We start from the raw sequence: 21,762 nt of genomic DNA, 5'->3' as shown, positions 1-21,762 counted from the left end.
TCTTTAAATTATAAAGCTCTGCCTGTTTTGGTGAAATACAATTTTAAGGACAGTCACTTTGTGCGTCCTGTTTTACTAAACATCCTACATTTTGTAAGATTGTGAACCATTTTCTCTTTCCTTTGAAACATTACTTGTGCAACAACTTTGGATAAGAGCTACGAAACGAAATGAAATGCTTCAACAACATTCAGTCAAAATTAATCGTGATGAAAAACTCTTGTTCGCTTTTCCATTTTATGCCTAACACGGACAAAGAATATATGCTGACACTTTCGCCGTAGTAACCAATTATGTTACTAATTCATCCTAGTTTAATGGTCATTTGCAGGCTTCTTTAAATGTTCATTGGCGACAAAGTTGTAGTTATGTACACCAGGGTAACGTCGTCCTGATGTCCTCATCCTGGAAAGGTAGAAAGTAAAATGTTTGTCCCAGCCTCAGTTAAGTTTCAAGATACTATCTACACCTTTATGCAAATTAACATCCGTATTTCTGAACGTATAAATTTCATAACGCAACACCTTTAAAAGAAAATTTGATTAGTAGTTTTGAAAATATCAATGATTCAAGCTATAAAGCAAGTGGAAATAAATAATTGGACCGGTATTCTGCTAAAGTAAACGTTGCTCAACAGACCCTTCGAAAGTATCCTTCTCGCAAGGAGGCTTATCCCCCTCCAGTTGCTTATCGCATTTTATCTAAGATACTCGGACATCATTAATGCTATTTATATGGCAACTTAGTTTTATCTATGACCATGACAACAAACCAAAACTCAGATTTTGGGATAGTTGGAGGGTCATGGTAGCAAACCTTCTGATAGAAGATGGTACCTGATGATGATATGGCAAAAAACAATTCTGATTTTGTACGTAACTCACCACAATTCAATAAATGAATGGTCCAGAGTCCGTGAGTTGTGGTTTAGATTCTGATACTGTTTCCTTGAAGCGCCCAGCCCTAAAGTAAAAATTGCGATAAACAATGAAACAAAAGAGATGGGTGTCGATTTGTTAAATGTAAGCAAAAAATATTATGGAAACTTTTTATGGACAACATTGATAAACTAAATAAAATTGTAAACCTCACTATCGAATAAGGTAGTCTCCAACTGGCTAACCTAATGTAGTTTTTACACATAAATGAAAATATCCTTTTTATAAGCGTAAACAAGTAGCAAAATCAAATTAGGATATACCGTAAATCCTTGAATTAGCCCCCTGGGGGCTTATTTATTTTTGATATTTTTGGATGAGGGCCTATTCGAGGGGGGGGGGGCTTATACGAGGGGGACTTATAAAATTACTGTAGACATTAAGAAGACATTATTAAAAGACCTCGTTTATTTTAGTAGGAATTTCTTTATGAGCATTTAATTAATTACTACCAAAGGTATGAATTTGCTGTGGTAATTCAATAAAACGCCATATAGGCAACCTCAGATGGCAGCAATAATCAAATGGAGGGGTCCAGTTCGAGAAATTACGGACAATTCGAGGATTTACGGTATGTGTCAGAATTGTAAATGATACATTCAGTTTTCAGGCACCGCGAAGCAGGAGGGGGGCTGGGGGCTTTAGATCATAGCATTCTGCGGTGCCTGAGTTTTGAACATAGTATTTTTAAAATGTTTTCTTCAAAGGGATTGTCAAAATCAAATTCAAACCTTCTTGTGATATCGCAATTCTTAACAATCGCCCCGCGATAGAACCCCCCAAGAATAAACGCCCGGACGCTTAATCGAGTGATAATTTGAAAGCATACGTGTCACAGTTTTCATTTTGATTCGGGCATTTTCTTACTTCTTGTATTTCCTCTTCTTCAACCAATGACAGCTCATGGATTAGCGCGGGAAACATATAGTTTACAGAAGCTGCGAAGGCGAAATTGGCATGCTAAAAAACATACTTGGCCGGAGCATTGTATGGAGAGATTCTTTATTGGGGAAAGGGACCCTTGCCTGAATAAACGTAAAACAACAAAAGTCTACTCTAATAATAACGCTCCGTCTAACAATAATTACATTAAAAATTTAAATAAAATATCTTGAATTGAGAAATCAACTGATTTCATGACTGTATCTTTCGCTTTGATGTTTTGATAAATCTAGTGAAACGTTTGAAGGCTCCTTGCCCTTTTTGTAGATCTGCTCTGCAGTGGCGTACCGATGCCATCTTTGGAGTATTCTTTTTTGCCAGTTTGAAGATGGATTACACGGCACCTTGACCTTGCAGGCAATGGTAAGAAAGCTTATATTTGTAAAAAAACACAAAATTGATAAATATAGAGCGTTCATTTTTATACAAAATCTTTATATTTGCTGCCAAATGAAATAAATTAGAAATTAGCTTTAGGCAAGAAAAGAAAAAAAATTTGACTTACCTCAATGTGATATTTTGAGCTTTGAAGCCGTCAGAAGCCGTCAACTCAAATCTGGTCGTTTTAATCTATGTGAAGTATGTTGCCCAGACTCTTTGTTGATGTTATCCGGCATCATTGAATGAACCGCTCTCTCCCATCCATTTATTTATCACAATCCACGCGGGAGTTGCTTGATTGGAAAGAGGAGAATAACAGCTACAGATCTTGAAGAAATTTGTAAGTTTGTTAGCTTGATGAAATATATGTTTTTGTTACCACTACCAGTATTTAACATTAATTATTTCATGATTAACTGGCCTCATCGCTTACAAAACACGTGCTTTGCAAAGCCACGAGTACTACAATGGCCTAAACATATCTTGCGGCTGTTTTTGTCTGGAAAGTACAAAACTAAAGCAGGGCGTAACCAACCATGATTTCTGGTTGAATTTTATATCGTGTTTTTGGCTTTTCGGCCATGATTTTTCTTGTTCAATGTGCTAACTTATATTGTAGAGATGTTGTGGCATGGGCACCCGGTATATATAGAACTTCATTCATGGGATCCTATCGGGGTTTTTCACAGTCTCCTCTCTTTATGCTTTCTATTTCATTTCATTTCTTTTTATATATATTCGCAGCATTAGATTATGCAAATTGTATCAAAAGATGAAGGAAGTTTGATTGAGTTAAAATAAAGTTACAAAATAATGCGTTTAAAAAATTAAAGGTTAATTTTGCTGAAGTAATACAGAATTGACACACAGAAGTAATTCCTTAGATCTTTCAAGCTGTATGCCTTCAAAAAGTCTTTTAAAAACAGTATCAGTACGATGAAATGTGACATTAACTATGCCTTCAGCCACCCGAGGAATAAAGCTCTGTAATCCCATTCTTGTTGAACGTTTCAAGCGGCGACAATGCATCTACAAACAAAGTCGCCCTGAACATCAACATGCTAGAGGCGATTTAATTTCAGAACGATGCATTTCAATGAGCTAAATCCAGTATTGTGTTACACGGACATAAAAAGAAAGCATTCTTATAAATTTCACATACGGTACAAGTGTTGTCTCGTAAATTAAACTTTCATTCATGTTTTGTAAAGGCCGATTTGGGCAAATGGTAGAGACCTAGTACAACACCTATCTCACAACAATCAACATTTTTGTTACGTGAAAGGCTAAACATTGTTAATTCATGAGTCAAAATTCAACCACGTAGTTTAATGAGCTGGTCAAAACGCATTGAATTTGTCTTAGACATGGCGGTTTCCGATACCATTGTCTGCGTCATTGATTTTTTTTTGGTTTACCAGCGTCACGTATGGCAGTGAGCCTTAAGATAGTAGAAATTACTTCAAGATATGTACTCTATTCATTCCGCTGTTCGGTAAAGGAAACATTAAAAGGGCACTTTTGCATTCATTTTCATTAACCTGAAAGGTGATCAACTGCTCACTAATCTAATTAATATGTTGATGACCTGTTGTTTCTGTTCCCAAAATAAATCAATGGCAATAATTACCAGGCAGGTACTGTAATAATCAAATCAAGCCCCTCTCTGCCCTCTCTTTGTGGAATAGCCCCCCCCCCCTCTGCTGTAATTTTTTACATTAGAACACCAACTTTGAGATCAGGAATAAAGGAGGTTGACTTAAAATGTTGGGGGTAGGGTTGGGGGTAGGGTTGGGTGGTGTTGTGTGGGTATGTCATGGCCAAGTCTGAAATGTAATAAACAGGTAAAATAAAAGGGGAGGCTACCTTTTCCAAAATTGTATATAGTTGAAAGTGATTGCAAGAAATTTTCAATTTCAAAATTTTGTTCCAACCCTCTCATTTCTTCAACAGGGGTGCTGGAAGGAGGAATGATGATCTTGAGAAATCTTGAAGGAATAATTAAGAGAGTGCCTTTATATATGACCAAATAGCACTTATTTTAATTCTTGATCTTGTTCATGAGGGCACTTGTTTAAAGGATTGTTTCACATTGATAAAATTTTCTTCACATTGATTCTTGTACCTAAAAAATACAAAAAATCTGTCTATTACCATAAAATTGTAACTATGTTAAAAATTTAATAGATTTATTTTGTTATAGAACCTTGGCTCAAAACTTTCAAAAGCATCCACATTTATTTTTTTCTAGTTTCAAAAAAATTGTCTTGTTCCCCTTTGACAAGTTCCCTGAAATTTTTCAGGAATAGTCACTTAAATAATCTTAACCGATAAGGCAAAGAGTTTTGTTCTCTGCTATGTTTTGTTCTTTGGCTGTGCTTATGGAATGACTTCAGCACTATTGTTATAAGAATCCTTTCAAGGTTGCTGGAGCAGGTTCTGGCCAAGACTGGCAGTCTATCTTGGAAGACCTTTCTGGCATGCTGGTTTTCATCTCTATTGATTAGCTAAGCAGTGGGTCTGACACTGTACTGCCATGTCCACCATTCTTAGAAGGAAGTGTAGCTGTGCCTTATAAGTGCAAGGCTAGTGTGAGGATAAACAACACTTTTTCCTGTTGTGGGTCAATGGGCATCAACAAATGAATTAAAAATTTATGATCCCTACTAGCAGGTTCTTGGTGGTTTTAAATTAATTTTTTCTGACTGTATTTTTCATCAAAATCCAGCCTTGCAAATCCACTGTTTCTGTTGCTATGGTAGAAAAGCTGCCATATTGTGAAAATCTGAACCAAGCAATGGTCACAGGCCACAGGAAGCATTGAAGTCTGAATTATCTAATATTTTCAAAAAAAACTATTCTGTTGACTTTTTTGTCCAAATTTTCTAGATTTTCAGACAAGAGATATTACCAGGAGTAATTTAAAAGCAGCAAGCAGGATGCATTTTACAATAACAATGGGATCCAGTTCCCAGCAAGACAAGTTCCCATTGAAACCAATGTCTCCTCAATAGATATGGCCTGACATTTAAATGCTGGTATTTTCCTCAAATAAGTTTGAAGAAGGGGGACACCCCATGATTAGCTTTTGTTCAATTTTAAGCATTTATTTAACTTTGATGTATAATGATTATACTGGGTGAACCATACACTTCAGTGTTTACAGTTCAATATTCGCATTAGGGGGAGAGGGTGTCAAGAGAGGAGCAAAATTTCTGTTGCCATAAATTCATTTCTTTCAAAAAGGGAATACAACATGGGTTGGTAATTTTTGGAGGCTCCCCCTATTGCCCCCATTCCCAACTTGGGATTGCCATCATTTTAAGTGTTCCATTTTGAATGTTGTTAATAAAGGTTTAAGAAAAAGGAGATGTTTTTCCCAATGCCCTCAGTTTTCCCCCTTGTATGTATGTCATGAGTTAGTTTAGATCTGCCTGGCATAAAACGTAACATGGTACCGTTTGCTTGCTGGATATGCGCTTGTACAAGCTTCCTTTCTTTCCAGTTAGAATAGTAAACAGTTTTGTGTCATCACATGATCAAATTCACTCGAGCGTAACTTGATAGTAATGTTTTTCCAGTTTTAGGCGTTGTTTGTGCGTTTTTTTAACCACGGGCTTTGATACGATACTGAGGGCTCCATCGAGTGACGCAAATTCTCGACGCGAAACCAAGCTTATGGCTCTGGTGTTATTTCTAAAACACAAGGTTTTATCTTTCAAATCGAAAGAATGTACGGAAAAAGTAATTGTTAAACATTATTCTGCAATATAATGAACAAAGTTTTTATCTTTACTTCCCATAATCCTTTTTTCTTCAGTACTATTTAGCTCTGACCCTCGGACATAGCCCTGACCCTCGGACGGCCCTGCCTGGCACTCTATCAACCCACTAACTAGAGGTTAACTTCCCCTTAAGTAACATATCTCAATTTTTGTAATTGATAATTCCCCTGTTCTTCAAGTACATGTCTTCGCTCTTTATGGGACTAGCTTTTTCGTGCCTATAAATATTTCATAATAACATGAAAAGTAGAACGCTGAGGTAAGAATACATAAGCTTTTTCTAAAATGGTGTTTAAGCCCCGATCTCATACTTTCTTCATTTTTTAAAACTCACTTTCACTTTTTACTTTTTACTTAGAAAAACAATTTTTCAGTTGAAAAATTTCGGCCACGGCTGGCTTTTCAATCTATTTGACCCTCTCGTTAGAGTTACCACAGTTATAGAGATCCAAATAAGCTTTGTAGAAAAGCTGTATGACTTATCTTTGTTTAGTTTTAAGAGAGCCTCGATTGCTGAAAGCAGCTCCTACAGTATTCTGACGTCATTCTTGGTCAATGGGTTGATTTGCCCAATCGTGAAATGGATGTTTTGGAAACCCGACCATCTCTGTAATTTGTTAGTACATTGGTATCGCTGAACTGTTATTATCCATTGATGTAGACTGCATAGTACAGGCCGTATCCTGCAATAATTTTTAATAAAGATCGGTTTTCATTATGTGCGTATAAAGATTCTGTGGCTGTGTGCAAACCACCAGAATGTTGCTAAGTGTCCGTTTGAACAGCTTCTTAGCAAGCAGGTTGTCAAGTCACGTGATAACAACAAAGTCGCATGCTTGAGAGTTGAAGGAAAAGAGAGTGATCGAGAAGCGTGAAGTCAGCCGTTCCAATCTGCCGGTCCTTGCTGAAGTTAGCTGAAGAGTAATTACTATTACCACAATATCGTTCTTCCGAATCTAAAGGAATCTATGGGTGACAAACTCATTGTGGTTTTGATGTGACTTGGAAATTGGCCTTTGTTTATAACATCTCCATTTGTAATTTGTGAGTGAATCCAAACCCGTTTCGGCGTTGCTAACGTTAGAGCATAGTTTAAGACAATAAAATTCAGTAAACTTTAAATTCGTATTGTTTTTCTTTTAATTCCAATGATTTTATGAATGTATTTGCAAAGCCGAAATTGAAAGGTCATTGCCATGCTCGGCCAACGTGTGTTTTCATTAAGCAGGTATTATGAAGTTGAATTTCTTTACTTAGGCCTGTTTGTTGCCCGGATCTGTGGAAAGATTGTAAAATGACTGTTGCCAAAGATCCCGTACCCAAAGACCCAGATTTCGATCAAGATGATGAAAATGATGACGATCCCGAGGATGTCGAGATGAAGTTGATCGGCGATATTGATAGTTTATCAAGGACGACAGAGAGATGCTTGCTCAGTTTGAAACAAGGTGAGGATGATGACGAAAAACCTGTGAAATCAAGAGATACATGGTCCAACAAGACTGAGTTCCTTCTTGCATGTGTTGGTTACGCTGTCGGATTGGGAAATGTATGGAGGTTTCCATGGCTTGCGCAAAAAAACGGTGGTGGTAAGTTACTCTGTCTTATCTCTTCGTGCTTGCTTCAAATTTTTAAAACCGAGTAAAATCTTTCTTATATTTCTGCGATTGTATTGAAGCCATAATTTATTATTTATTTCTGAAGGCAATTGATTGTTACAATTTCTTTTGTTAAATAATTTATCGTATTTATGGGAAATTGAACTTACATCCTACCGTAGCAGCCTTCAACTTTGCCTTAACAAGTAAGCAAGGAAACCCGTTTAATAGAAGAGGTAATACGGTGATCACTTTCCAATAAGCCGACAACTTCCTCTTTCATTTTCTTGGTTATAATTGTGTGCGAACATCCTCTACTGCAACGTCAATGTTTCTTTGCTCTAAAGATAGAATAATAACTCCCTCGCTAAGTTTTGCATTGAATTCGAATTATTTTCTTCAATCGAAGACTTATATTAGAGAAAGTCTTTTAGTTTTAGTTTTTACCGTGTTATCCCCAACAAAATTTGGCATAAATCGTCATATTTTTAAAGAGTTTGTTGTAATTCCATCCGTAATTCTGAAGCTTGAGCCAATTGATAAGGATTTAGCGAATAGATCTTCAACGCTGTCACTGAATTTGGTTGTGATGTGCATGTGCAAGCTCTTATGCTTCTAATCCGGCTATTTTATTTTAATACCTATAACAATTTGTTAATTCTGTAAACTGTGTTTAAGTACCATGAAACTTTTTCAGTTGCATTCTCATACGAGTATATTAAGCCGGACGTGTTACGATTGCTTACCTGAGAGGTAACCGGTAGATTAATTCTGTGAATGTACCCCGAAGTCTATCGCTGTAGCCAACAGTTTCACGGGGCGTTTCATAGAGAACCCACTCCATTTTCCCATGGTCTGCCAAAAGGATGTAATACAAGAAAAATATCGCCTGGGAAAGTCGACTGGATTCTTTTTCCCTTTTTCATTTGAAAATACCAAGGCAGGTTATTGGAAAGGCTACCTTTATACTGCTGGATAACCATCGTCAGCTTTTTTCTTTTTCGATTTTTTCGATGCTTCGACCAACTAAAGTTTAAAAAGCCCTGAAATTTTATGCAAAAATCCTAAAGGGTTCTCAGGTTATCGTAAATGTTTTTGCGTCTGCTTTTTCCCAGATTACTTTTCCTTTTTTCATTTTCCCACCCTGAGTTAGCCAACGTTTGTTTGTACACGTGATTAAATGCGTTGTTTGCTCATTCGTCACTCAGAAACAGGCCTCTTCCAACGTAGGCGTGTACAATCATGCTATATTTGATTCTGACGGTGATAGCCCTCATAACATTTATGCTATATGTGCAATGGTGCTAGCAAAAAAGTTCCTTATGTATAGCAACGTGGGGCTTTATGCAATTGCATGATCAAGAAAGAACTGTTCCCAACTTTTAAGGGAAGATCATATTTCGATTTCTTTTATATAAGCTTACCATTGACGCGGTAATTGATCGTGTATTCTGTGCCTTTTTGACCGAATGCTTGTCCCTAGTTAGCTTGCAGAGCTTAGCTACGTAAGCAGTGTAGCCTTTCACTCTCAGGTGCTCTTCGCAAGACCATAACAAAGTAAAAAATCGGCCACTGTAGCTTACTACATTGTTACCAAAGGAAAGGGTGTGGTTTAAGGTGTGGCTTTTTGGTTGACTGGGACACAATCAGCTTTGAATAATCGAGGGATAAAAGCTGAAATTAACAGCTTTGGTATAGCTGGAAATACAGCTAAATAGGTCTATGTGTATGTAAATAAAGAAAAGGCCACCTTAGCAGGCTGCTCGACGGACTCCGATGACGGACGCAAGTAAGAAACACCGCAACGCTACGAGAGTGAACAACAACAAAAACGCATTAATCAGTAATGGCTAATTTTTCGCCCCGGCATACGGTGCTTGGCAAAGAGACGTCTACTTCTAATTCGTCATATAGTAACAGTACAAGAAAGAGTGATTAAGTCAAATAATAAAACACCCCCACTTAGCTATGCAAAAAATAAGAATCTATAAAAAAGAAGGGTTTGGGCTCACAAAATTTTCTCAAGAAACAATAGCAAGAAGTAGAAAGGTTCCTTTTGGGCATTAACTGCCCTCTGAGCCCCCTGGCTCTACACCCCTGACAATAAGTATAGAACGATTGGGAGCAATTTAGTGTGTGAACACTTTTTTGGGGTACAAAATTTGAAAATGGCTTTGAAAAAAAGCAAACATTTTTCAATATACTTAAAGCTAGTTCCTTTTTCATTAAAAACTGGTCTTGTGTAAACATGTTTGCCTATCGGATAAAGCCTCATATTATTAGGATTTAAAACTTAGAGTGGAAATGTATCGCAAATATGCTAACTGGCTAATGGCCTCACAGGAGGGCGACAACTCCACTTCCCCCCAGTTGCAACGGCTCTGATTGTTTAAACGCCTTCTTGGTCTTTTGCCATCAATATAACTCAACTTTATACTCCACTAGCAGGGATGTATACTCCTGAGGTTTTGTTAAAGGCACAATTCTATATTTTGGTTCCACCGATAGTCCCATGCCTCACACTTTGTCACAAATCCATAGGGGACTCAAAGAAAATGCTCAAACTTGGAACCTCCTTCGCAGATTCATGCTCGCCACCCCAAAGAGAAAATCATATGCTAGATAGAATTAACGCCACTCTTTAATAGATAGATACCCCATTCGTTGTTATCAGAATGCCAACGAAATCATTATGATCAACGCATGACAAAAGTTGTAATGACAGGCAAACCATAAAGAAGCAACATCAAGGTCACATCATGCTCCTTACGTATTTTCTAAATAATTTATTAGTGGTTTCAAGGAAAGAATAGAAGTTTTATTTGAAAACTGAAATAGTTGATGCCTTGAAATTATCCCTGTTTTGCTTGCAATGTTTTGGGCGTAGGCGTTGCACACAGCAGCTTGAAGTATTAAATCGCTGTGCTACATATGAAGGAACACCCATGTTTCGCAGTCTTCAGCATATCTACAGGTTGATTTGCTTAAGGATTGACTGCCTACTCTTGGCCAGCTGTAACCAGTTTACAAAACAGGAATAAGTCAGCAAAGAGCGGATATAGAAAGATTTGAGAGCATATATCCCTAATAAGAGGTATTTCCTCTAAGTCTGGACACTTTGGAGCTCTACGAAGTCCACATATAAGCAGCATTTATTTTCTCCATGAGATATCTCCACAGCACAAGGTGTTTCTAGAAATCTTGCAACTGCTCTGACCTCACCCGTTAGAGAGGTGATCATGGCTTTCCAGTGTTTTCAGGATATCTTCCTGGGTAATAAAGACGCAGGGATCCAACCTTACATAAAAAAGACCAAGCTAATCACAACTGGAATTAGGAAACTGGGGTTGTTTTGAAAAGAACTTAAGGAGGCTTAGCGTTAGTCACTGCAGGACCCCTGGTTGTTTTAAAGACGTCTGTTGCATAAAATAAGTGTTTATCCAAACCTATGTAGGGAATTTTGTTACTAAAGAGAAAAGTAAAGCTAGTGGCGGAAGCAGGCCCCTTTACTTCAGGATGCAAAGTTCATTGAGCCCATTTCTTGCTCTTACATCTTCATTGCAAAATGTTTGCAGGTATGTTTAACCAGCCTGTTTCAAATTCTCACACGCGACTCTCGCGGTAAGGGGGGCTTTATATGGTGCTTCCCCGGGCTTTTTAAAACGGATTATCGCATCGGGAGATCGATGCTCGTCCTTTTTTAATTTAAAAACAAAGCGAAGCAAATATATCTGCCTGCATAGGGGACTACTTGATTGGCGAATCGAATCTCATGGTTAACCAGTCAGCCATTGAGTGAGATTCATTCATTTGATGCGTTCATTCATTCACTTCAAATGAATCGGTGGCCACGTGGCAGGCAGAGTTGCAGGTATTCTTGATCTTCGATCCAGTCCAGCGATAATCTTTTGTGCAGTGCCTTATAATGTTGATTCTTTCCTGTTTAGCACCTTGTACACCCGTTTACGTGTACCTGCTCTCGTTGATTGATAGTCACGTGACCGGCGTTGTTATGTGTTCTTTTGAGAGAAACTGTTTAATTACAAATAACATGTAGAATTCCATTTTGAGAGTGCATAGACAAAAAACTATATGTAACCACATCAAACCATGAAGCAGTTTTGTGTTTTCTATGTTTTATAATTGTTTCATAGAAATTTAAAATTCGAAGCAATGAACACGATAAAAAAACCCTTCCTTGATCCGAACAAATGTACCAGTTGCAGAGAGAGTTCCAGTGCTCTATGATAAAATATAGGGCAGTGTTTCATCAAGAATGTGTTCTCTTTTCTTTACTTTTAACACATTCTCTCTATTTTCAATGTGTTGTCATTTTTCTAACTAAAGGTATCTTTCTTTCGCAGGCAGGGGCGTATCCCGTGGGAGGGTGTAGGGGCTATGATTCCTTCCCCGAGCTATGAACAGATTGTTCCCAAAAATCGCTAGTTGGATGGTAAAATTGCCTGTAATTAGCCAATACAGGAGCATAATTTTCATTAGATTTACTCTTCATGACCCTCGAAAACCTGGAAGGTATTCAGAGGTATTCATTTATACGCTGCTGATTGCAGGGGTATTCCTTTCATTAGAACTATCCTCTGATTGTCCTGTAACACCCATTGTGTTCTCAGTTGTCATATTAAAGGCAATATTTATGTTACAGGGGCATTCCTCATACCGTACTGCATCATGTTATTCATCGAAGGATTACCGTTGTTTTACTTGGAGCTGAGCATTGGTCAAAGACATCACCTCGGGCCTGTGCCACTTTGGTCAAAAGTATCTAAGTATTCAAGCGGGCTCGGGTTTACTTCGGTGTTTACCGTGTTCTTCATGGCATGCACATACAATGTCGTTATTGCCTGGTGTCTCTACTATCTTTTTGCCTCGTTCCAGTATCCACTACCGTGGTCATCCTGCCCTACGTACGTACTTCAGTATTTTGACTGTATTTTGCCTCTTTTTCAAATGTTTGTGGTGAGAAGAAAAATTGAAACACAATATTTTTATTATTGGTCAGTGGATACATTATTTGTGATTAACAACCAGTGAAATGGTGACCCAGAAAATGTCAAACTTTCGTTCCGTGTATGACAGCAAAGGTCAAATATTAACGAAGTTCCGGGTCCTTATGAAGTTCCGGTATGAATCATGGTGAAATCCGGGTCTTTGAAGGTCTAACCCAATTATTACCCAATTTCTTTCCTAATTTTATCGTTACTTATGCCTTATCTAATTTTCTGTTTGTCAAGTAACGTACCGGTAATTTACAATAGTGACTTGATACTTTCCAGAACGAGCCGTATCAGTGGCAACCAAACGATAACAAAGCCTCTAGAGAAGTGCGATAAAGCAGGTTCAACGGCCTACTACTGGTATCACGTGTCGCTTGATATTGCGAAGAACATCAACCAAAGATCTGGTCTGAACTGGAAGCTGTCATTGTCATTATTGGCTGCCTGGGTTCTTGTTACTGGTTGCATGATCAAGGGTATCAAATCCACTGGCAAGGTAATGCACAACCTTGTTCTCCCTTTACAGTAATCCAGATCCCCTTCCAAATTGCACACACTTTCTACTGGTAGAATTTCTTGTCTGTACCGTCAGTGAAAACTTAGATATTACAATACAAAAGAAAGTGAAACTTCGGGCCCATTCTCCTATATGAAAAAGAGCAATATTGATGCTCTACAAGTCTTGTTTTTTGCCCACCAACCTCCGAGGTATATTTATGTTCACTTTATATAAAGATTTATATCGATCCATTTATTTTAATGAAATGGCACTCAAAAATACCGGATTTAATCTTATTATCGCCGGGCCTTGAATAAACGCTAGTCTCGAATAAACGCCGGTAAAATCTTCCCAGTTTGTTCCCATTTATTTGTTGTCCGGCGTTTATTCGGATTTTTTCAAAAGAGTTTATTTCTAGTAAGGCATTGTAACAAATAATCAACTTTGTTGTTTGAAAATTGGCAAAAAAGATCATCAAATGCGTTTTTTTATAAAGAAGAATATTAGAATGAGATCGTTATTCACGCATCTGATTAAGATGAAAACGTAGAAATTTTCTATTTAGACTTGGAAGTTTATTTTTGTGATTATGTTTTATGACCTCTATAAAACTAATTTATGAAAAGTAATTACAGAAAAATGTTTTTTCTCTTAAACCTCTATAAACTTTGCAGTCAGATATAAACGCCGGGCCTCGAATAAATGCCTCAAACAGTCTCTTTATGTGATGTATGTGTTCTTTTCAAAGGTGGTGTATTTTACTGCACTCTTCCCGTATTTTGTGTTGCTCATCTTCATCATACGTGGGTTTATGTTGGAAGGCTTCGAAGATGGCCTGCGTCATCTATTCACCCCAGAGGTAACGTTATCTAATTTAATTATTCTATGCTTGATTAATCTCAAGTGTTAAATTTTTTCTTATGAAAATTCACTTCACTATCTTTCATCGCCTATGCTTCATGTATAATTTTTACAGTTGCAGAAAGATGCTTTGTATTTCAGTACACAAGAGTCATCTAAACTGACATCAATTGATTACATTATAGGGGGGGGGGTGGTCTGCCGCATGTTGGAAAGTAAAGACGCCAAGGAGAAATAATATTTTACAAAAGGGCTCTATTGGTCGGGTCGGGGGGGGGGGGGGGGGTCGTCGGAGGCCCTTAATTAGAGGTACGTTGGAGCTGCACCTATGTTTATGAAATATACTTCTTGGTATGTACCGTTTTTTCCTCCTTTTCGCTATTTGAGTATTTCAACCAATTCGATTGTAGTGGGCGATGCTCAAGGATCCTCAAGTATGGCTTCAGGCTGCTGCCCAAATTCTTTTCTCTCTGAGTTTAGCAAACGGAGGGCTGATTGCTTATGCCAGTTACAACCCGACACATTCAAATACGCTCAAAGACACCTTCTTGATCTGTTTCATCAACTGTGGGACATCAGTTTTTGCTGGAATCGCAATGTTCTCAATGGTAGGCTACAGGTAAGCTCAATAATACTCAAAAATTACAATTTGTTTATATATATGTATAATTTTAGCCATAATTTTCAACACATTCTTCATATCCAGAAATCGGATTCACACTTAAGGGTAGGGGTCACTCGAAGGGTGGTGCTTGTTCGGGGCGGGGGTGCTTGTTCGGGGGGGGGGGGGGGTTCTCATTCAAATGGGGGCACTAATCGGAAATGCTACTTAAAGGATTTACGGTAAGTAAAAAACCAGTCTGCCTTTACTCAGATGAAAGTAGCAAAAACTAAGGCGTCAAAAGTACTCATGTTTCTTCGTCAAATGAGTTCAGTATTTGGAACCTAGATACAAAATAAGAAATGACATAAGGAGCCTCAAGAGATGCATTTGAAGCCAGGTTGAATGTTACGAGTCAGGGCCCTTTTTAGCATACTGGAGGAAGGCTTGGGGGCGATGGCTCTTCCAGCCCCAGTGACTTTCCGTTGTTTTAAACGAAAGACTACCGTACTCCTCTTTTTATAAACAAAGGCTTTCCCCTGCAGCTAATTTCCTTCTGAAAAGGCAATGTTATGTGTTCCGAATGCATCCTGGTTAGTTCAGACTGTTTGAGTGATGATGCGTTGCAAATATTCCCGTTTCAAATTGATGTTTTTCACAATTGAAAGCCCAGTAACACCGTTTGCAATTGGTTTGATTGATTGACTCTTGATGTTTCTTTCTTCCACTAGGGCAAACTATCAGAACAAGCATTGTCAAAAGTATACGTACCCGCAAATTGATAAACGCATGGAACAGTTGCACCCAACTATCATGAAAGGCAACTCTAGCTACACGAAGTTCTGGAATGAAATTTATGATAAGGGTGTTCGTGATAATACTTACGAACTTTGTGACGTCAATCGATTCTTAAAGGAGGTTAGTTAATTTCTCTTTTAAGGAGAATATAATCTTCTCATACAACTTCGGTTTACTTTTGGTTTTTTAAATACCCCTTAACGTGGATTTTCACAGAAGTGATTATTTTAATGCTTTGTGATATTTGAATCCCGTTAAGCCGGACCTTCAAAGGGGTAGGAAAACAGATTGACGTAGCGAATGTCAAACTTTCACTGGATCAATATGGATCCGTATAGGTCTATCTTCTAAAGTTTTCCATGTCGTTATAACATAGATGCGAATGATGTGAAAAGACGGAAGATTTCAAAAACGCATTTTTCTTGATGGATCTGAGACTATAAAAACAGCCGCTACATTTCTTGGCTAACCAAAATGTCATCTCTGTGGTCTTCTGTTTAAAATCCTCCCAAATACGATATTTTCAGCCTCATAGAATCTGAAACGGAGAGAGTTATTAATAAGATTTTGATAGTGCGTGCTTTAGCCACCAAAATTGCTCACTGTGCTTGTTCTTCAGTTTTTATCATATTTAAATAAGCTTTCTGTGAAAGCATTAGTTTCAAGCATAATCCTAATGTTTGAGATCCAGCTTCTTTTGCTAAGGACTCCAGGATAAAATGCAGAGTACTAACGTAAAAAAGAAAACGTCTGTGGTGGTCTCAGTCTCCGAAATAAGAAAAAGTGGGTCTTGATGTGACCTGAGGTTCTGTGGCGACCCTAGGAAAGACAAGGTCTCCAGTCAATTTTTACGTTCTACTTGCTGACTTCAAGCAATTAATGGTTGGGTGTTGTCTTGCAATAGCGACATAAGTAGAGTGTCTTTTATGGTTCATATCCTTTTCAAGTCTCTTTTAGCACTTGTCCTATTTGATGAAATGGGATTCAGATTGAATGAAATTCTTTTTACGTCACAGGGCAGTGGTGGCACTGGCTTAGCGTTCATTACAATGACTGAAGTTATCAACCAGCTTCCTGGATCCACTTTCTTTTCCATTGTCTTCTTTATGATGTTGGTTACGCTTGGCTTGAGCAGTATGTTTGGCAACTTAGAAAGCATAGTCAGCTCGATCAAAGACATGCCTTACTTTAAGAACGTCAGAAATGAATACGTCATCAGTAAGTGTTTTTTTGCTAGTAAACCAACTTGATCTTTAAGAGTTTTATTGCTATCATTGAGGGCAATATCATAAATTTTCAGCATTTAAGGATTAAAGATATAATAAGAAGTCTAACACTCCCTTTTGACCTCAAAAAATTATGACCTAGTCAAGAATGTTTGTTTTCTTGCCCAAGCAGCTGTGATTACGAAAGTCGCTTTTCAAGGCATATGCTTGTTCTCTAGTGTATTTTGAAATGTTTTAGTTCCTTTGAAGCACTGTCCTTAAGCTACAAGTTCCGGAAAACCAACAAAGCCAGTTTGTATATTGAATTTTTCTTTCACAGTCTCGATTGCCATACCAAGCTACCTGTTTGGTCTAATTTTCATGCAAGACTCTGGCGAATATATACTTCAGCTGTTCAACTCGTACAGCATCGACGTTCCATTGCTTGTGATTGCCTTGTGTGAATTACTTGTCATTGTCTGGATTTATGGTGTTCCAAGGTGAAGCTAAACATTAATCACTATTTATCAATCACTTTAGTAAACAGCCGCATATTCTTTCAGAACCTGTAGCCTACAGAAGGCAATTTATGCTGCTTAATAAAAGCACTTTGTTTCCTCTAATTTTCAAAAAAGTTTTTTATATATTCAAAAGATAAAAGTCGATTCCAAGAATCGAGGTAAAGATGAATAGAGTATTTATTGTAAGCTACGAAAACTGATGCTTTTATCATGGGCATGGAAAATTTTAGTGTATGTTTCATTTGATTTAACTTAACAATTTAACAATTTTTCTCACTAGGTTCTGTGACGATATTGAGTTTATGACTGGAAATCGACCCCATTTTATATGGAAAATTATGTGGAGGTTTGTCTCTCCACTTGTGATCGCTTCTCTCCTTATTGGTATGGTTGTCTCTTCTGCCAAAGGAACTCTGACTTACGAAGTCTGGAACGATGTGCAGGTAAGAATCTAGAGTATTCTTTGGGGGAGGGGAGGGGCAAGGGGGGATTATTCTGTCCAGTAAATTCTGGCAGCGAAAGCAGTGGGAGTCATGGTGATATAAACAATCTTTTTGTGGTACATACAAAATTTAACAATGGCTTTGAAAAAAGCAAACATTTTAGAACATACTTACGCTTTTCGCTTTTCAGAGTATTAAACGTCGGAACATTGATAACAACACTACACTAGGAAATATATATGTATTCAGTTGTGGATCGAAATAGGCAGTTGTGGGTCGAAATAGGCCAATCAGAAACGACCATCAGAGACGCGCACATGACTGTTGAGGTTGCCCAATTAGTCTTAAGGTGAAAACGAACTCGTTCTATCTACACAAAAGCAGTTTTTTCATGTCTATGTAGATAGATTTCAAAACAGCTAGATAGAATGGCGATCAGGCTTTACCAATAATACGAAACATGTCGCCATTATAGATTTTTGCACAATCTGGGTTTTGATAATGATGTGTAAAGTTTGTTGGAAAGCAATTTCTTCGAGAGATCTGTGATGGCTTACTAAAAGCTTTGAATTTATTCCTGAGTGGTGCGAGTAATTTTGCAATTGGAATTTCTTTGCCTTCGTATAGTACTTGCAAGACCTTCAAAAAGACCCAAGAGTTGTTCAGATGTGGCCATCGCGCCGAGAACGGGTCCATACACCATGGTTAATGGAAGCGAGACTAATCCTGTTACAGGGGTGGGGGTGGGGGCGGGGTAGGGAAGTTGTGTAGAAACAAACTACACAGCAACCGCTATTACCTTAAAAGGAGCAAGGAGACAATCTGAAATCTGCAAAATTGTGATTTTCTAGAGTTGTCTGACTGGAACAAGTTTCGTGATATAAACGACTGCATGACTGCAACATGTTGAGTCATAGTGATATAAACAATCTTTTTATATCTCGACGATATAAATATTTATAATAATTCGACGGTGATCTTATTTCGAGGCGAAGGGCAGAGTACAGGTTTTAGTTAAGGCTTGTTGGGTGGAAGGGGGTACGTATTTGGCAGAGGAATGTGCTTATTTTGGAGAAAAGGGGGTTATTTGGAGAAAAGGATAATATTTGTTGGGAAGGGTTTCATTTGGGGATTTGAAGGAGCTTATCATTTAGGAAACACAGAGTTGGTTGTGAACTGTTTTCTGCAGTTTTTTCATGTTTTCAAATGCTTGACCTTGATCACATTGAGTACCAGAGCAACATGAATTCCATCGTGGAAAAAAGAAGTGGAACAGGGAAACGGATTAGCGCCTAATTGATGTGGCTCTGATACCCAGGGTAGACCTTGGTATATATCATTAAATTCTACAAACCATCTCCAACTATGTTAATAGAGATAAGAATTGTTTTTCCATTTATTCTGTTTATGGTGCGAAATTGTTTGATTTTATACCAGTTTCTTATGTTCGCTTGCCTCCCTTTTTAGATGATCCTTGAGAAAGTGCCGTACCCTGGATGGGCCATCGCAGTTGGTGTTATTATCACCCTCTTTCCCATTTTTTTCACTCCTGGCTTTGGTTGCTACTATTTCATTCAAAAAGTTCGGCAGAGAGATGAAATCAGCGTTCCAATCGGTGTTTGAATACAAAGTAGTTGTAGTTAATTTCAAATTTGATATTGTTGTGGTTCTAGAAACATTTCGAAGTTTGCCGTTTTCAACATCAAAGAGAGCGGAATCAGTTAATGTACAAGAGAGTCAATTTTTAAAAAGCCTACTGCCACTGCAAACTATCCTTCTGAATGGATTTTATAAATTATTTTTAAAGCTGTTGTCTTCTAATCATAGTGGCAGTTCGGGTTTAGATGTGACAATCCGCTATTCGTATAAATACCATGTGCAACGTTACATCCCGGAAAGTTAGATTATTGATTTCCTCCAACTGTCCCATTCTTGATGCTAACGAATTTCGAAAAGAGTCTTACCACAAAATAAACATTAGTGGTGTTGAGTTCTTGTTTTATTTCATAAAAATACTAGGAAATAGCTCCGGGCTATTGTGCAGTATCTATTTCTTGGCCTTTCATTGCAGGGTCTACCTTGCTTCTACACAAGACCTTACCTAACATTAGGCCGCATACATCCCCCTCTGCATTTTAGTAAAAAGGGGCAAATATGTTTCTTCTTGAGTTACATAGCTGAGCTACATTTCAATATTTGAGTATGTTTTGCGTGGATCTTACTTTATATTTATTACTTTAACTTGCTTTCCATTAATTTATTTATTTTCGTCATTAATGGGGTTTTCGCCATCGTATATTCTATTTGCTTATAATGTATTAAATCGATTTCTCTTTAAATGGCCAGGCTTTTCCAATTTCGCCGTTGTTCCTGTACGTAGATAGAGTAAATCTTGCTCTGGCATAAGGGGTTATTTAGCCATAATCTCTGGACCGCATTCCGTTCTCGTTACAACCAACTGCTCTTGAATCAACCCAAGTTTTGCCATATAGCTTTCAACCCCAACAGGCCTATCTTTACCACTGTACTGAATCCTGTCTGAAGGTGATATGCAGTCATTCTATTGATATAAGTGACGTGCGAAGGCTTTTAAGATACCCCCTTTTTATTATGTACCTCGGATATATCTATGGTGTTATTTGAATCTATATCAATCTTGTCGTCGTGATATTCCCAGAATCTACTTGCGTGCGTATTATATGTATCGTAGTATTTATAAATCTATTTGTAGAAAATGCGCAATGTAGACTGTTGAGAACAACAAGGTACTTTTCTAGATTATTGTCCTTTAGTCTGTGAATGTTTCACCCTCTTGTTATCTTATGTAAATCTGCAGTATGAAATATTCTCCGCTAAGCTATTTTAGCAGGCAAGGAGGTATGCATAACTGAGAGTTTTTCAGTTCATGGGTAAAACTCCTTCGACGTCGGACCAGCATACATATTGGCGTTATGTTACTACTCATCTCCATTCCTCGCTGTTGCCCTACGTCGGCTTCATCTACCATTGGCTCGGAATACCTTATCACTTCCATTGACTCATTGCCTTAAAGTGTTACAAATACCTTTCTATTAATCCCAGTGGTGTAGGTTTCCCGCCGCATTTCATTCACCTCTCGTTGGTGAACTAATCCCCCAGAAACCACAGTGTGTACCGGTATCTCAATAATTTCGAAAATACTTCGAAAATTACAAAACATCAGCTAACTAGCTAATGTTGATCGATTAAAACATTTGTGAAATAACTCAAAAACCTGTATATAAATGTGTGTGTTACTTGTATTTCAGTATGGTTTTATTTATCCTTACAACTTGTGAGACTGTTCTTTACCGTACTGTCAAAGTTGTTGTATTCTTTGTTTTATTTAAAACGCATTTTCTTGTAACGTTCTTTATTGTATTCAGCAATGTTTTTTGCTTGCATCTTGTGTTTACTTCCACTTCTATTGTACGGGGAATATTGATTGTCTTAGAGTAGATTGGAATATGTATTCAAGCAAAAAACTGTTATCTTCATGATCTTGTTACTTTGTGCCTAGTATTATTAACAACGATCATGGTGAACCCCGAATGCAGGCAAGTTTATTAAGAGTTTGATTTTATTGAATTGATGATGAGATTTGTAACTTGCCATGCGTAACGATACTCAAAAAAGTGTCATGTTGAGACCTTTATATGGCGCTGGCTAGGGGGTATGGGGGGGGGGGGTAATTCCCTCCTCGAATTTCTTCGAAACAAGGTCCACATATTACTCAAAGTAATATGTCTGATAAATTCAGATGTAGGAAACTCAAAGTCTGATAAATTCAAACTGAGAAACATAAGAAAAACGAGGCAAATAATAGCAAAAGCAATGTTACCAAGGCAACTAGAAGGCTCGTCACCTTATGCTGCACTTCAAATACAAGAGGGCTGTTCTTGAAATACGGGCCACTCCAAAAATTTTCAGATATCATTAACCGCTTGAATTAACAGATATTCAAAGATAATTCTTAAACCGATGTAACGTTTAGGTAATATGCTTATGCATTCAGCAAGTTAATTCAATTAATTTGTGTATATTTTGTTCATTTCTAGCGCGGGAATAAAAATTTTAAAGGGCATTATATGTAAGATGAAGACCCTAAAAGTAAAGCAGAGAAGAGCCGACCATTTTCAAAGATCATATCAGAGACG

General features: G+C 37.7%; 1 protein-coding gene and 1 long non-coding RNA gene across 4 annotated transcripts; one reads left to right on the top strand and one right to left on the bottom strand.

The window, feature by feature from the left end:
* Window positions 1-13: 13 nt before the first annotated feature.
* On the bottom strand, window positions 14-2,523 carry LOC148957501 (uncharacterized). The gene is made up of 4 exons (XR_016145210.1): window positions 2,386-2,523; window positions 1,768-1,876; window positions 885-963; window positions 14-405 (listed from the first exon to the last, which is right to left on the bottom strand). It is a non-coding gene; the product is annotated as an uncharacterized LOC148957501 (long non-coding RNA).
* A 4,291-nt stretch (window positions 2,524-6,814) lies between these two features.
* Window positions 6,815-21,102, top strand: LOC148957500 (sodium-dependent neutral amino acid transporter B(0)AT3-like). Of its 3 annotated transcripts, none has more exons than XM_089115194.1 (11): window positions 6,815-6,955; window positions 7,304-7,635; window positions 12,308-12,569; window positions 12,939-13,155; window positions 13,907-14,017; window positions 14,430-14,638; window positions 15,352-15,538; window positions 16,435-16,636; window positions 16,964-17,123; window positions 17,425-17,587; window positions 19,055-21,102. In XM_089115194.1, exons 2-11 carry the CDS (start codon window positions 7,341-7,343, stop codon window positions 19,208-19,210), a joined length of 1,962 nt encoding a protein of 653 aa, XP_088971320.1. In that variant the 5' UTR covers window positions 6,815-6,955; window positions 7,304-7,340; the 3' UTR covers window positions 19,211-21,102. The 3 variants fall into 3 exon arrangements, with proteins under 3 accessions (XP_088971320.1, XP_088971319.1, XP_088971318.1); XM_089115193.1 differs by having other exon boundaries at window positions 6,824-6,967; XM_089115192.1 differs by having other exon boundaries at window positions 6,882-7,090.
* The last annotated feature ends 660 nt before the right edge of the window (window positions 21,103-21,762 follow it).

This window comes from Rhopilema esculentum, unplaced genomic scaffold (genome assembly GCF_057945365.1).
Source record: "Rhopilema esculentum isolate cy_ngs unplaced genomic scaffold, ASM5794536v1 HiC_scaffold_23, whole genome shotgun sequence".
Lineage (NCBI taxonomy): Eukaryota > Metazoa > Cnidaria > Scyphozoa > Rhizostomeae > Rhizostomatidae > Rhopilema > Rhopilema esculentum.
Note: the sequence above shows the minus strand (reverse complement) of the source record. Positions and strands in the feature narration are given on the sequence as shown.

What these genes read in the sequence shown, in the direction of transcription:
- LOC148957500 (XM_089115194.1), top strand. Translation starts at nt 7,341, where the DNA reads ATGACTGTTGCCAAAGATCCCGTACCCAAAGACCCAGATTTCGATCAA. An exon ending in TGCGCAAAAAAACGGTGGTG is followed by an intron (nt 7,636 to 12,307) that starts GTAAGTTACTCT and finishes TTTATGTTACAG; the next exon opens with GGGCATTCCTCATACCGTAC. An exon ending in TGGATTTATGGTGTTCCAAG is followed by an intron (nt 17,124 to 17,424) that starts GTGAAGCTAAAC and finishes TTTTCTCACTAG; the next exon opens with GTTCTGTGACGATATTGAGT.